At 39.3% G+C, this 17110-nt stretch overlaps 1 protein-coding gene across 1 annotated transcript in view; it reads right to left on the bottom strand.

The window, feature by feature from the left end:
• Positions 1–13550, bottom strand: part of PTPRD (protein tyrosine phosphatase receptor type D) — a 397884-nt gene extending 384334 nt beyond the window's left edge. The window contains exon 1 of the mRNA XM_057723096.1: positions 13423–13550. Coding sequence (XP_057579079.1) covers positions 13423–13486 — 64 coding nt within the window. The 5' untranslated portion in view covers positions 13487–13550. The remainder of the gene's footprint in view (positions 1–13422) is intronic.
• Positions 13551–17110: the final 3560 nt, after the last annotated feature.

Raw genomic sequence — 17110 nt, 5'->3', positions numbered from 1 at the left:
GGTTAAGTGCTATTAAACATCTCTGTTTATCAAGAGATGTGCTCCTTGAACTTATTTATTCTAATTAATCTGCTCCCAATAAACATTACTAACAAAGCACAGTACTGAGAGAGGCTAATCAAATGTTCCTCTTTCCCCTAGCTAATCTCACCAGGCTTAAACAAGGTCTGCTGATAAATACTCTCTACTCCCCACTAGCCGAGAAGAACTCGTAAGGTCACAAGCAGGGGTCCTCAAGCCATGACCCTCAGACGAAAGGTGGCTCACTGTATGGGTTTGTAAATAAAGTTTTATTGGAACACTGCCACTCCCAAGTACTTATGTATTGTCTTGGCTGGCTTCTTGCTATAACGCAGAGTTGGATAGTCGTTAAAGATTGTGTGGCTCACAAAGTCAAAAATGTTTACTATATGGTCCTTCACAAAAATCATTTGCTGACCTCTGGTTGAAAGGCATGCAAAATGTGGAAAGATTTCAGAAATTTAGCACTAGATAGGGCTTTAACTGCTGTATATCAACATGTTTACTCAAGAGAGGACTGCCTTTAAATGCCTGTTATCTAGAACGTCATCTGTGGTACAGAGCCGGAGGAGAAGAAAAAATACAGCAATGACAGGTCCAAGGTGGCTCTCAAGCTGGCAGGTGCTTCATCTGGATGACAATAATCAGCACATGTCCCAGTTATCCACTGCTGTGTTTCAAACCACCTCAAAACTGGCTTAGGGCAAAGAATGGTATGCAAAGGATTCTGCCTTGCAGGCTTTAGCTGGGTGGTTCTCCCATCTCACTTCGGCTCCCTCCCAGGGTTTGCAGTCATCAAGAGGAGGCTGGGCTCCAGCTGGAAAGCCAAGCTGGCTTCATTCACACACCGGGCTCTTCACCGGGAGGGTTACAATATGTCTGAGCTGTCTGGACACTTCTTTCTCTCCACGGGGTCCCTCCGGCAAGGTAGCTGGGCACCTTCCTATGATGACGCCAGGTGCCACAGAGTTGAAGCAGAAGCTCCCAGACTTCCAAGCGTTAGGCCCAGGACAAGTGCAACATCACGTCAGCAGCATTCTACTGGTCAAAGCACCTCAAGGAACCAACCCAAATTCAAGGGGAGGAGAATCTGACTTCACCTTGAGAGGAGATATCACATAGTTTGGCCATGATTTCCAATCTACCAGAACATGACTTAGAGGTTGGTCACATCATGATTACGGTGATGAAATCTTGAAGGCAGATCTTCCTGCTGACAATTTCAAATCAAACGGACAGATAAGAGCAACAAGGCAGCCTAATGAAATATGCAAATCATTTTATAATAAAACACTCGCACACAACGCAAACATTTCCGATTTGATATTATTTTCTTCTTTTTTTTTAATGGAAACAGGACAGAAGCCTTTCTAAAAGTCATTCAATGCTTCTCTAATTATTACACAGTGTATAAGCTGTAGATGTGGCATAATCCTTGCTCCGTGACTAGGAAGTCTCACTTTGCTATCAATGACGTTCCAGCACAACTACAATGGAGACGGACCTCTGGCGCCTGCCGTGGTAGTGGCATTCCTTTCGCCCTTTGTCCAGGTTTCTGGCCACTATGCATTTTGAGTTCTTATGCCTGCTCTTTTTAGCTGTTCTGCCTCTTCCCTGGACAAGGAGTCAAGAGAGCTGAGTTCTAGGGCCTTCTCCATCACCTACTCACCTTTTTGCTTCAGGCAGGTCATCTGCTCTGACCTTTGGTTTCTTTTGTCTGAGAAGTGTCAATGATGAAAGATATCCTACCTGCTCCTAGAGTATTCGGGAACAAGTTCAAGATATAAAATGTTTAAAAATTATACAAGGGGAAGGTATTATCATGATCATTGCTACAAAATTGGATTTCAGTGCTAAAATAAAATAAAAATAATATATTAAAATTAATATACTATAGGGCTTCCCTGGTGGCAGAGTGGTTAAGAATCCTCCTGCCATTACAGGGGACATGGGTTCGATCCCTGGTCTGGGAAGATCCCACATGTCTTGGAACAACTTAGCCCGTGCGCCACAACTAAATGAGCCTGTGCTCTAGAGCCCGCAAGCCAAAACTACTGAGCCCACATGCCGCAACTAGTGAAGTCCTAGCACCTAGAGCCAGTGCTCTGCAACAAGAGAAGCCATCGCAATGAGAAGCCTGCACACTGCAACAAAGAGCAGCCCCACACTCGCCACAACTAGAGAAAGCCTATACTAGCAACGAAGACCCAATGCAGCCAAAAATAAAATAAATAATAAATCTTAAAAAAATTAATATACTATAAAATACTTTGCTGATATAATAACAATGGGTAATATTTATTTAGTGCTTACGATGTGTGACGTATACTCCTAAGCACCTTACATTGGTTAATAGTTAATCTTCACAGCAATACAATTATCATGCAATACTCCAGACAACAAAACTGAGACATAAAGAAATTAGGCGACCTGTGTCTGGTTATACAGATATCAAACAGAAATATGATTTAGATTTATCAATTTGCCTTGCTGATTTCAAGAACTCACGAAAGGCCTATCATGTTTCTGACAAATTTCCCCCTTTTGTTAGAAGGACAGAATCTCCCTCTTCTAATCTCTGCATCAGCATTCTGTATCAGAGCTTACACATTATTAATGTTCTTAACCAGGGTTACCTTTGCTGGCCAGGGGTCATTTAGCAATGTCTGAAGACATTTTGATTGTCACAACTAGGAGCTGGAGTGTTACAGATATAAGCCAGGATGTTGTTACACACCCTACAATACTCAGGGCAGTGCCCATCGAACACAAAGAATTACCCAGCCCAAAATGTCAATAGTGTTAATCTTGACAAACTCTGAGCTACAATGATGGCATAAACGTAGTAAAGAGAGATTTCACTGAGTTCAGCATATGTTATAATACAAATCTATGATATGGATGCCTTTTTGTTATGTTTGTTGCTGCTTGAAGGTATATTTTGCTTCATTCCTTGAACCAAAAATCATCTCAATAGGTGAAAATACTAGATAATTGATTTCAACATACATCAGGCTTATGGGATAAAGATGGACCTTTACTGAATACGTGCCATGCATTAGGCGCTCACAGCACTTTACACGTAGGATTTCATAGGAATCTCACAGCAATCTGTAAGGGCTATGAGCATCCCCAAAGGGTCAGAAGAACTGAGAAAAGTGTTCCAGGTAAGCACAGGGGCCAGAATTTAAGCCAAATCTGGTTGCTAACCCCATGTACTATTTTAGAAAAAGCACATTTAAGTTATGGTTTAATAATCCTCATGTTACTTATTACCCCACAACCCCACTGGGCTTAAAACTAAGTCCAAATATGTTAAATCACATAAGCAATAGTTTTTCTTCCAAATAAAAGAGGTTTACCAGGAAAGAGTTGATTAAAATTCTTTCACCTATATAGCGCAGAGGTCTCCAGCCTCCAGGCTTCAGACCACCACCGGTCCGCTGCCTGTGAGGAACAAGCCACACAGCAAGAGATGAGTGGCGCGCCAGTGAGCAAAGCTTCATCTGTTGCTCCCCATCACTCCCCTTTGCTCGCATTACAGCCTGAACCACCACCCCATCTCCTTCTGTGGAAAAACTGTCTTCCATGAAACCAGTCCCTGGTGCCAAAAAGGATAAGGACCACTGATATAGACAATATACTTTCCATATAGGAATCACTTAGAAATCCTATCGCTATTAATCTTGACTAAATGCAAGCATACAGAGGAAAGCCCTATTCAAGCTCCCTTCTTCCCTGCAAATGTATGTTGGCCATCACCTTCCAATGACAGCTCTGCTTTTCACACGTACCCCCCTTAGTCCTCTCCAGCTATGGATATTGATGGAGTGTAGACTTAATTATATGCTGCCAATGTAGAAATATCATCTACTTTAAAAGAAAAACAAAACTGCCCAGAGCTAAGGAGCTAAAACCAGATATTTTTGCTTATGTTATCCAAAGGGTTTAGTGTTCAAAGTCTATATTGGATGGTACAAAGGAAATTTCAGTCAAGCAGTTTAGAAAATGAATTTACAACCTCATCAGAGATTGCACCAACCCTTCAATGAACTATTTCAGAAAGAAATATTTATTTTGTCCCAGTAGAGGATAGTGGTGCCCAACTCAAGTTTCATAGGTAGGTATCCCAAGAATATCTGTTTCCCTACATATTGGCTGGACAATTCAACTCCTTCCAAGGCCTACAGGGCCACGTGGTTTAACCCCTTCCTGCCCTCCTGTCTTCCCACTCACTGTGCTTCAGCCTGCTGGGCCTTATTTTGTCCTTTGAACGCACTAGGCTTCTTTCCTTAAGGCTTTTGTGAATCACTGTTCTATCTGCCTGGATGCTCTGAACTCCACTTTTTCATGGCTAGTGCCTTTCCATCACTCAGCTTAAGTGTTGCATCTCACTAAGAACACCTTCCTTGATATAAAGTGAAGGAATGCCCTGTCCCCTCCCATAATATCCCCCCTTACTCTCACAGCACATCACCCTGTTTCATCATCTCTGCAGCATTTATAGCTATCAAAGTCACACTATTCACTTACCTTTGTCCATAACCTTGTCTTGGTGTATGTTTCTTCCCTCCCAACCCAGCCCCGCCCCACTCCAACTAGAATGTCAATTCTGAGATAACAAGAATCAGGATCTGGCTTGTTTGGGGCACACAGTAGGCATTTACTGAATGAAATATTACCTTTAAATTAAATGTTGTGATTTAAATTTACTTTTAAAGGATGTGTACAGACATTAGAGAGGTGTTCTCTGTATCAACCTGAAATCACGATAGCTGAAAGCAATGAATGCCTTCCTTGCTCTTTTCTGTAATATTTAACACCTTTATTAACGGGTGGTTGCAATTTGTTAACTTTCTTGAAAAATCAAGTTGTAAACTTTTGTTACCAATTAAAGTGAGCTCCAAAAAAGTCTTAACTTGACCAGCTATAAAACAAGTGAAAAATCTTTAAAGGTGTATTGAGAAAAAGCAGGCATTTTTTTTAAAAACACATTTGTCAATACCAAAAAAGATCTTTTTGTTAAAAAAAAAAAATTAAAAATTCCACGCTGCGTAAATAATACAGATAGTTCTAGTGATCTGGTCAATGGGTAAAAAGCAGCACTTAATGTCTGCCCTTTTTAATGGTAAATAAACAACGGCAATTTATTTTTCTCTCACTCCTTTATAAGCATCTTGAATATAGCAAAAACAACAAACTAACAAAGAAAAGAAAAATTACTGGAATGTATTTAATTGGCTCGTTATACTTTCTGTGCTTATAGCTCCAAAGTCATGTATTGTGTGCTATTTTTTAATCCGAAGATATAAGTACTTAGTATATTTTCATATCACATTTAATAAATGTAGTATAAAACATCGCAACGGTATATTGTGATTATGCAAAATCCATCACACATTGTAGAGCGAATTTAAAACTTCCATGAGGAGAACAAAAACTAAATTGAAATCCCTGTTCTAGTAAGGTTTTAAACTTCATTCACAGTTTTAAACTGATTCTGGATTCCACAGTATTTTTTTTACAAATATATTAACATAGAGGTAAGTTTAAATAAAACCAAAAAGAGAAATTATAAGAATAAGCGGTGATATATTTTTGGAAAAAAATAATGACATGTTAAGAATAAAGAATTACATGTCCCTCATTAGCTTGGTTTTCTCTTTCACTCAGAATTATAATAATCTGTTGGTGGTTCGAGTTTTAGAAGAATGTAGCTCAATGAAAGTCAACTGAAATCATTTCAAGTTTCAAGGCAGTCTGGCCTTCCTAACCTCCATCACTCTGCTCCCCTCTTCCCCAGCTTTTCCTTAACTTCCAACTAGACTCTTAAAAGATCTCAAGGCCACTCTGGCTGGCCTGGCTCCAAAGGATTTCTCCACCCTGCTACCACACTGATGTTTTTTTACATCTCTTTCTGTCACTCCCCCGCTGTCCTTAGAATAAAAACCAAGACCTTGAACAAGTTCTAAAGCCTTGCATTAGATGGTCCTGCTTGCTTGTCTCTCCTTATTTGGTTAATTCTTCCTTCTCATCGTCTGGGATCCAGTCACATTTGTTCTTCCAGTCCCCAGAATACACTAGGTTATCCCTTCCTGCCATATAAGAGCATGTTCTTTCTTGAACCTTAACAGCCCTTTCAGGTATAGTTCAGTTAACGTCTATTCATCCATCAGGTGTTAACTCAAAAATCATTTCCTCAGAGCTATGCTTGTGATCTAATTTAAAAGAATTACACCTTTACAAAAATAAATTGATGTAAAAGCTAGTAAAATCTGTAGTTAGTTAACAGTATCGTGTTAATATTGGTTTCCTGATTTTGATACTGTACTATCGTTCTGTAATACATCATTACTGGGGAAATACACGTGAAAGGTACATGGGAAATTCCTGTACAATTTTAACTTCTTTCAAGTCTCAATTTATTTCATAATAAACAAGAAATAAATCACTCCTTCATAAAGTTTTTTATTACTCTCCTGAATAGTTGAGACACTAACCTCCCTATTTTCTTCCCTCAAAACATTTATCAAGTTAGCAAGTGTAAACATTTGAGATTAATATTAAATATTTGTCTATCTCATTAGAATTTAAGCCTTCTAGGGGCAGAGATTATATCTCTTTATCTCACCATGGTATATCCAGTAGTTACCCCAATGCTTGACATAGGAAATGTGTCCAATAAACACTTATTAGAGGAAGTATTAAATACATAAATCTGCCAATCAGTCAATACCCTTTGGAGGCATGACTGTATATATTAACAATACATATTTACATTTTTAAAAGATACTGCTCAAATCATAAAGTTAATGGGATCATCAATGTCCGCACAGATCTAAACATGGGTGTTTCTAATTCGGAAATGATGCAAGTGGATGAGAAAACAGCGTAAGAGCAACTAACATTTAGTGAATATTTAATCCTATTATTCAAAATGCTTTGCGAGCAGTTCTCTAATCCTGATAACCGTGTCAAGTGTGTGCCATTTCTCATCTTCATTTTACAGATGAGAGGCACACAGAGATTTGTAACGTGCACGTGGTCAGAACACCTATATAGCAGAGGCAGGATCTGAACACTGGTACTCCAGCTTCCAAGTCCCATTCTTAAGTGCTCCTTCCTGCCTGGAGATAAAAATCTGAGAATATTGCTTGAGAGAGTTCTGAAAAGTGGGCTATGAACTCTGAAAGTAGATTACAAACTGGTGTGGGACCACACTTCTTTAAATCTTTATATCCCCACCATTACGCACAAAGCTTTCCATGTAGCAGGGACACATGCTCGCGTGCCTCTCTCCCTCTCTCTTTCACACGCACACACACACACACACACACACACACACACACACACTCACTCATACTGGTATCATGAATGAATAAATAAATCTAAAGGAAACTGAGGAAAAAAGAAAAGGTAAAATTATAAGTAAGGGACTTGGTTTCCACCCAATCACTAGTACTTTTCTCTTTGATTCTTTATTTCAAGTTAGACACTGGAAATTGGAGGTTTTCTGAAGTCACTGAAGCAGGCCAACATGGGCAGAAGGATGTGGGCTCCCAAACAAATCAAACTTATTTGAAATGAATCAGGTAAACAGAAGCTACGTGAGGAAAATTAAGCTAAGAATGTGATGGGGAAGAAATGAGGAAATCATAGAACAGTATAATCAAATATCACCAGGCTATTAGCAATAACAAAAAGTAATTCACAAATATTTCAGATATTATTCCATGCTCCAAGCTTAGGGCCTCATTGCAAATATAGATCATACTTTGGATTTTTTTAAAAAGCAAGTCCCTCTACACACAATAAAATGCTTTGAAGTGTACACATTTGTTGATTATGTGACATATTCTTAACCTTACTAGGTAAGTACAGCTCTGCTGGGAGCAATTAATTCAGAAGCTACAGAAAACTCTGCAATGGGACCAAAGGATCAGTAAAATTGCTGGAATATTTTTCTTGCTGCAGACAGCTGGATTCTGCTAATTTAGCTACTTTAAAGTGAGGGGAGGAAGGAGGAGGGAGCAGTAAGGTTTTTCTTTTGCCACACCTCTGTAAATTCAGAGAAAAGGAAAACAAGGAAGGCACCGATAAGCATGGAAAATGAACGGGCTTTCTTCCTGCTCTCTTCAATGAGCATGTCTATACTAACTGGCCTGAAGGAACCAGCACACTTTTCATTCAGGTGACATATACCAAAAAGAATCTAACCAGAGAGCTGGATGAAGCAGCAGTTTACCTTTTTTTTTTTAAATAGCTTTGCTGGAATATGATTCACACACATACAGATCACCCATTTAAAGTGTCCAAGTCAATGGTATTCAGTATGTTTATACCCCGATTAGTACCATCACCCCAATCTATTATAATTTTAGAACATTTTCATTATCCCTAGCAATTTACCTTTTAAAAGGTGATTAAATGCTTTGTGATCTAAATACATACATACAAATATGCATACTTACAACATACATACCTAAACACCCACAATCTAAAATAAAAACTAAAGGACATTTTTCGTGAGTTATGAATGTTCTCAATGGGAAAGGGCCCTGTCTGCTAGGAGGAATGCATTTTGATGACATGAGAAAGTCTTTCCATTCCTAACTTCATTTTGGAGGTCTAACTACTTGACTTAGGCTGCTTCTCGAGGTGATTTTGGCAGAATGCAAAAGGAATCATTTGCCCTGCCTTTCAAGCTAATCATTTTCCTTTCCTTTAATTTTTTTTTTCTGACGAATAATTTCTGGCCATATCAAAAGCCACTCACTTTCTTCCTTACCATGCTTACCTCCATCTCCAGCCTTCTGGACCAGTGGCCCACATATTTCTACATTTGCTTACAGTAAATATCTACAGCTACTCCCTCAGAGCAGCTCAAGAAAATTCATTATAGGAAGCAACAAAACAGGAAGACGGAAAACACTTTCCATTATCCATTAGACCCAAGCCACATTAATTTTAAATTGGTAATTTCTTAAGCTTGAAAAAGCAGATATGCTTCATATTTTTCCTTACTGATCTTCAGTTTAATTCCTGGGACAAGAGTTTATGAGCATCTCCTATGCATAGGACTCTTTATAAGAGAAGCAAGCTGGGGATTTTAACATCTGCTTTATCCACCATCCAAATTTTGATCATCTGTAGATCAAATTAAATAATTTTAGCACAGTACCTAAACACAAGTGTTCCATAAAAATGTTAGATGAATGTTTTTGAATAATGATAGGTAACATTTATTAAATATCTACCATGTGTCATCTGCTGAACTGTGTTTTACATTAACTCATTGAATCCTCTTAAACCCTCAGAGCAGGCCCTATACTATACCATCACCATCATCACTCATCATCCATATATTTAAGATAGGAAAACTGAGGCAAAGAGCACGAGGTTACAAAACGACAGCCTGAATTTAAAACCAGACCCTGGTTTCAGAGTTTACTTTATTAACCATTACCCTAAGCTGCCCATCAGAAAATAAGGAAGGAAAAAATGGTTATCTTCACACATGGATGTCAGCCTGTTCTCTAACACCAAAAAAATAAAGAAGTTCCATTGGACAGAGTAATATGATACCAGAGGGGGGATAACAGAAACTTAATTGCTTTCATATAGGACAGAAATATAGCCAGTAGATGGGGACTACAGGGAGGTTCATTAACAAAAAGGAAGGAAAATGAGGGTGTGTTCACCATCTGAGCCAGAAAAATGGCAAAAAGCAACAGAAATAGGATGAACTAAACCATTTTAGGAATTCGACTATCAAGAGTTGTGTTTCTAATGAAGATCCAGTAAACACTCAGGTCCAATGACAGTGGCCAAGAAGCATAAACTTGGGTCTAGGATGTAAGCAATTTCCTTAGAGTGAAATCGGTTTGATAAAAGATGGTTTTGGCCTGCATTTAGTTTCAAAAAACTTAAAAAAAAAAAAAAAAAAAAAAAAGGAACTAGTAAATAGCAAACTAAAGCTACATAAAATTATCAGGAACTATTATGAAAACTCAGTCAAAAGAAAAATATTTATCCCGGGATTAGATTAATATAACACAATCTAAATTCACCTAGAATTTGCATGCACATTATCAGTGAATTGATCTCAGTCAAACCACTACAGAAAACTGGTTAGCTTGGCACGAGGAAGGGCTACTCCTAAGTGCTCAAACTGAAGTCACACTTGACTCTTCCCTGGGACCACAGCTCTACCATGAGTACGTGCATCCAAGAAGCAAAGAATATACATATAGACTACGAAATGTAAAATAGATAGCTAGTAGGAAGCTGCTGCATAACACAGGGAGACCAACTGGATGATGGGTGATGACTTAGAGGCTGGGATAGGGAAGGTGGAAAGGAATCGCGGGAGGGAAGGGATATGGGGATATATGTATAAATACAGCTGATTCACTTTGTTGTACAGCAGAAACTGGCACAACAGTGTAAAGGAATTATACTCCAATAAAGAGCTTAAAAAAAAAAAAGAAGCAATTGGAGCATTCCAGACTTAGGAACAAAAAGAAATAGGATTCATACACACATCTAGCCTTTTAAAATAATACTGGAGATCGGTAGGGCACTTTAAATGGGAAATGGCAAAGACTGTAATTTTCTGCTAAAGGGATATTATCACAATTTTTCAACCTGGGTTTGAAGCAAGGCTCGTGAGAGCTCTTCTACTTAATGCAACATCACACCAGCACTTTGCTCTGGTGTTCCACATAGCAGATTATAAGTCTGACTCCTCGGCTCTTTGGAGTTAATCATTTCAAAAGGCAGCGAGTTGAACACATTAAGTTAACATGGTGCACTAGAGTGGCTTCTTTCCACTCCCCACATGCATGTCACCCTGTTCTTCAGAGGAGAACAACATTTTTAAAAAACTGTTCCGTAGTTCTTGAATGGCTCTGACAAGCCACTATTAAATTTTGAAATGTAACTCTCGATCTCTTATATGAATACAAAATACAGTTAGGTAAAAGAAAACAACAACAAGAACAACAAATATGGCTAGATGGGCTAATGGAAGTGTAGGGAAACACACCAGTGACCCAGGAAATACGAGCCTGAGAAATATCATCTTTACATGATGGTGAAGAAATCAAATTTTTCTTCACTGCTACCTGTATCTTGATTTTTTTCAATGTTTTAAGAGAAGCTAGTGGCAAAATTTAATGGGTTACAACCTAAATCCTATTTTATCAATTGTTCTTTAAACATTCTTAGTGGCTAAAATTATATCTCAGAGTCTACTACGTGCTTTCATGTACCATGAATATCCTCCAGTAGATTACTAAGGGATATTCTTTCTGCTTTTAAAATGTACCTAAAAAAAAAAATATATGGCTAATTTTTCCTCTTTCCCCAGGAATGCTCAGGTTACATATGCTATTCAACAATGTCAGATGAATCTGTTAAAGGGAAAACACCCCAAGGTAAGGTTGAGGAGATAGGGCAAAACCAAACAAAATTAATTTGGCAAAGAAGAAGCCTCTCTCTCTTTGTAGCTGTGAAGGGAAGAATGAGAGAGAATGGATTCTTTCCCAGGTTACATCTCGAGATTGAAAACTGGTATCATGTAAATACATAACATGGTAAATATCTTAATTTAATTTATAATCACTAATTCACTCAGGCCTTTGTCATTTCTTGCTTAAGACTCTACTGGATAAGAAATGTGATGAAAGAGTAGAAGAGAAAGACAGAGAAGGGGAGGAGTAAGAGGAGGAGTAGGTGATGAGCATTTATAGTCTAGACTGTTTTTAAAACATAATTTTAAATTTTATAAGTACTTGTTCCTCAATGCTTGATATCTGTCTACCACTTCCCACCAGAGAATTAAGCAAAAGCAAAGCTTCTCAGTAGAAGAATATGTTTACTTTCTGGAAGGATAATTTCATGGATATAGGATAATTAGGTCTAGTAACTTTAAGAAAATCTCTGAGATCTCATATTAAAGTGAATTCCCATGGTCTTAATATGCTTCTGCCAGAAATTAACAATTGTAAAACAAGTTACTTCTTCACTCTAGCCAAAACCGAAAAATAAAGCCATATGCCTGATTTCTTTAAAACACTAAATTTAGATTTCAACTTTAAAATAGATTTTGACATAAACGGTTTTAAAATAACACAAGCGTCTTTCATTTGGGTCTTTTCCCAGTTAATTATTTGCTGGCATTGTACTCGAAATTCCTTGGCTTCACCTTAAACTGACACTCCCAAGTGCTAATTAGGAGACTATATCCATTATTAACCAGAGAATGTTGTGCTTAAAACATGCATGTTCCATGTGTATCCTACTATTAACAGTATTCCTTTCACTCCTGGAAAGCTCCCTTTAAAAAACAGAGCCCTATGTAAACAATGAAGCTGGCTGCTATTGAGGAAATTCTTGTCGAAATGCAATTAATAGGTAAGGGCCAGCATGAGCCAGGATCCTTGTCTTTGAAACATCCTTAACATGAATCAAATTTAATCTCACTGAAATAGTCAGTGGAGGGAACAGTTAATGACTGCAGATGTTACACATTTTCATAGCACCAAGGGGACTCCCAAAGAGAATGGCCGACTCTCACATGAGCTAAACCACTACCAAGGACCAGACGTGTCGGTGAGTACATGCTTTTTTCCAGCACTGTCTCTTCCCAAAAAGCCAAAGGACAGATGGGAAAAGAAACATATGCAAACAAGGTAGGCCTAATGATTTCCTAATTACAAAGGAGATATGATCTTCTCATTAATTGGCAAGCTAATTGACCACAATCTCAGTTTCACAAATTGAGTCCAATAATCCAAACTTTGGGGTCTGCACACCACAGAATTCTCCTCACACTTCCACACCCTTCATCCAGCCACAAAGTTGTCAGTTCTGCTTGATTTGTTTGAATACTGTACTCCACGACAGCTGTTGGAAACAGTACATTAGAACAGCTGCTATGACAGCTACAAGGGCTTGGAAGTTTAATTGGGCTCAATGTGACATTGTGCATTTTTCTAAACACAGAAATATCCACAAAACTAAAGAAATTTCTAACGGGTCTGAGCAATGTTTACTTATTGGCACCAACAACTGGTTAATCCCAGTTTGGGTTATATCATTGGTCTCACAGTATCCTTTGCCACTGGGCTGGTAAGAGTATCAAAGAAAAATAAAAAAGACAAGACAGTAGGAGCAGTTAGATGCACAAGAAAAAGGGCATTAAGAGAGAGAGGAAATGGTAAGGAAGTCACGTCAATAATCTCTTTGAAAGGCTGGCTGGTAGCCAAGGAGGATCCCACAGTGTCTCAGGATTTACTTCCAAAGGAAACACATTCAGAGGCCCTGAGCATGGTGCCAACTGCAAACAAAACCATTCATTACGGTCACAGCCCCCCAGAGGAGGGGAGAATGGCTTACTCTCAGCATCCGCGCGGAGCAAGAAGGCGAGGAGCAGCAGCAGCGGCCTGGCTACGTGCACCATCCTGCAGCTTGGCACCAGCACGCACTGGCAGCTTGCAGTCACTGCCTCGGAAGCCGCAGCAAGTCGGACCGATCTGAAATTTCAGCTGGAACACTTTCAGAGCCTGTAAAGGGAGAGGTAGAGAAAAGAAAGGGAAGAAAACACAAAGACGCTTAGTCTCCTCACTCTTTTCCCCTTGTTCCATCACAACCACCACGAGAGACACAACACATTGTAAATGCGCTATCAATTGTAACCATGATGCCTTCGTATTAGGAAGCAAACAACTTGGTTTGTAAAATGGGGCTCCTCTAGCTTATCTTGTTCCCATGTCCAGGCTATCCTGAAGCCAACCAGTTTGAATTTCACTCTCTGCTCATGCCACCTTTTGGGCAATGTTCTATGAGAAGAATCTGTCACTTCTTATGGAGTATTACATGAATACATCGGTGGAAGAAAGCACATCAATGCTATAAGTAAGATTTAAGAGAAGCTCCACCGTGCAGCATAAAAGTGTATTGTTGACAGAATAAGTTGCTTTCTTGGCACCAGGTGAAATGACCATGCTAATTCAACTTCTCCAGCTAAACAGTAGAGGTTAGAATTTTTTACACCAGCACATTTGGCTTCTTCCCTAAAGACACATCACATTTGAGTCTAGTTTGGCTTCAATAAGTCAAAACAATAGCTAGCATAAGCCACTTTGATTTAACAGAATTTTTATATGCCTCCTGGGCAAGGGCTTAGTTTTCTCAATTTTCTACGTAAAATCAATAAGCTGCAGACTGTTTTTAGAGAGCCTACTGCATGCAAGACATCAGAGTTGCTACCTAGCACATCTAAGTGTCACAAGATACACAAATGAGTCAGATTCCATCCTCTGTGACTTTCCAGTTTAGGAGGGAAAATAAGACAGGTATACTGGATCACTAGCACAAGTTAACAAGTGATTAGTGCCAGGAAGGAAAACCAAATAATGCCATGGAATCCAGGACCAGGAATGACATCATGGAAAAAGCAGTCTCTCCAACTGGGCCTTGCAGTACAGGCAGAATTTTACAAAAAGAAAGGAAAGGCATTCCAGGAATTCTATGCAAAGGCAGGGCAGTGAAAAAGGAACTTTGGCAAAGGTGAGTTGCCTGACTGGCCTGGAGCAGGGCTTCCCAAACATCTATATGCATCAGAACCATCTGGAAGGCTTATAACTGGGCACCCTCCCACCTGGGTTTGTGATTCAATAGGTCTGTGGTGGGGTTCCAAGAACTTGCATTTCTAACAAGTTTCTGAGTGATGCTGATGCAGCAGGTCCAGGATCCACGAGACTACTAGGTTGGTGTGATGGATCCATTAGGAAACCAGAAGAAGATGAGGCAAAAGAAAATGGCTCAGGGACTTCCTAGGTGGTGCAGTGGTTAAGAATCTGCCTGCCAATGCAGGGGACATGGGTTCGAGCCCTCCTCTGGGAAGATTCCACATGCCGTGGAGCAACTAAGCCCGTGTGCCACAGCTATTGAGCCTGTGCTCTAGAGCCCATGAGCCACAAATACTGAGCCCATGTGCCACAACTATTGAAGCCCATGCGCCTAGAGCCCGTGCTCTGCAACAAAAGAAGCCACTACAATGAGGAGTCCGTGCACCACCATGAAGAGTAGCCCCCGCTCGCATCAACTAGAGAAAGCCCGTGTGCAGCAAGGAAGACCCAACACAGCCAATAAATTAAATTAATTAATTTATTTATTTAAAAAGAAAATGGCTCAGGCTTAAAAAATAATAGGTCATGGAAAGCCTTGGATGCCAACCTAAGTCAACCGGCCTTTTTTCAGCAAACCACAAAGGGAGCTATTTTATGTTCTGGAGCAGAAGAACAATACAGAATGAAGCTTTGAAAAGATTAACTGACAGCTGAATGTGGCATGATTTACAGAACACTACTATCAAGAGTCGCAGGTAAGAAGTAACACAGACCATAAGAGTGATGGTGGTCCTGGTGGGAATGGAAAAGAATGGAAGTGATGACTGGCTCCAAGCAACAATTTGAAGTACGGCTCTTCAGGTAATAAATAATAGTTCCTATAGAACCTTCAATAAATCTAGCACAACATTTTATACAAAGTAGGCTCTTAATAAAGAGAGAAAGAGAGGGCATATTTAATGTTGCTTCCTCTGTCACTGTAAGAAGAGCTTGAGAATGACAATCAGAAGTTGTTTGCCAATGAAACAGTATACCTCTGAGTTTTGCATATAGAAATACGTGAAACACATAAAATTCTTGACACAAAATACTAGAGAGATCCAGAAATAACCTAAAAACTTAAAATAACTTGTACTTTAAAAAGTATTGTAATGCACATACTATAGCGTGTCTTTTCTGAAACTAAGCTTGAGCACGAGAATAACATTTTTTTAAAAAGATATTATCTTTTTCCATACGGTGAATGAATGGTGTGAATGCAGGAAAGATAAGACTAAAAGGAGGGGGGGATCATGCTAATTACCATTCCACTAGGTAGCCTTTTTTCTTTTTGAACAGATTTGTGGGTGGCATGAAGAAGCAAACTGTACACTGAAATGCATGTACTTGAAACCAAAAGCTGGCCAGCTGCTTCAAATCAGCTATTGTTATCAATCTCATCTGGAAAACAACTTACCAAGCAGTTCACAATTATCAAATGTTAAAATTCTCCAAACTTCACAGAAGAAATGCTAAAGGAATCAGCTCTCCCCCTCTCCCCCCCTTTACCGCTCCCATCCTCATGCCAGCATTTCAAATGACAGCAAAGTCCAGGAGACATCAGTCCTGTCAGACTCAATTTGTGTCTGTGCAAGCGTATCAGAGCCAACTGCTACATGATGACTCGGTGCAATCACTGAGATGGAGATGTATGAAATGCTCTCTCAGGAAAGAGGTGATTTGGCTTTCCCCCTTCTCAACTGAAGTGCCATAAGAAGACTAAATTCTTCCAAATGAACCTACATGTTACCTCTGTACTTGAAACAGTGATAGGATGTAGAAATGAACGCAGATACGAACATACCTATTTATACTTCAATGGGCTATGCCCTTGGCCAAGATATGACAAAAGGAGATCAGAGGTGTAAAGATAAAACCAATTCTAGATGTTCATTCCAGCCAATCTCCACTCTGTATCTTGTTTGTTACACAGAAACTTTGCCAAAAGGAAAATGCTGGCTCGTGTATCAGTAAGGTGGAATTTAAATTTTGGAACAAAAATGGGCAATAGATTTTTAAGAAAATATTTTCAGTGAAATTAATAAGGTTGAATGAATGTTACGTGTAGTTTCCATAAGCCTAAAGAAAGGGTAGCCAGCATAAGACAGGGAGATCAACTCGATGACTGGTGATGACTTACGGAGGGGTGGGATAGGGAGGGTGGGAAGGAGTCATGGGAGGGAGGGGATATGGGGATATATGTATAAATATAGCTGACTCACTTTGTTATACAGCAGAAACTGACACAACGGTGTAAAGCAATTGTACTCCAATAAAGAGGTTAAAAAAAGAAATAAAAAAGGGGGTAGCCAAGCAGTCTGCAATGAAAAGGGCAAAAAAGGAGGATGGAGATACTAAAACTACCGTGGTTTATCTTACATCACAAATTATTCTGCATTTGTCAGATAGCCCTC

This window comes from Hippopotamus amphibius, chromosome 2, assembly GCF_030028045.1.
Source record: "Hippopotamus amphibius kiboko isolate mHipAmp2 chromosome 2, mHipAmp2.hap2, whole genome shotgun sequence".
NCBI classification, from domain to species: Eukaryota; Metazoa; Chordata; class Mammalia; order Artiodactyla; family Hippopotamidae; genus Hippopotamus; species Hippopotamus amphibius.
The sequence above is the reverse complement of the archived record's forward strand: the minus strand, read 5'-3'. Positions and strand labels throughout refer to the sequence as shown.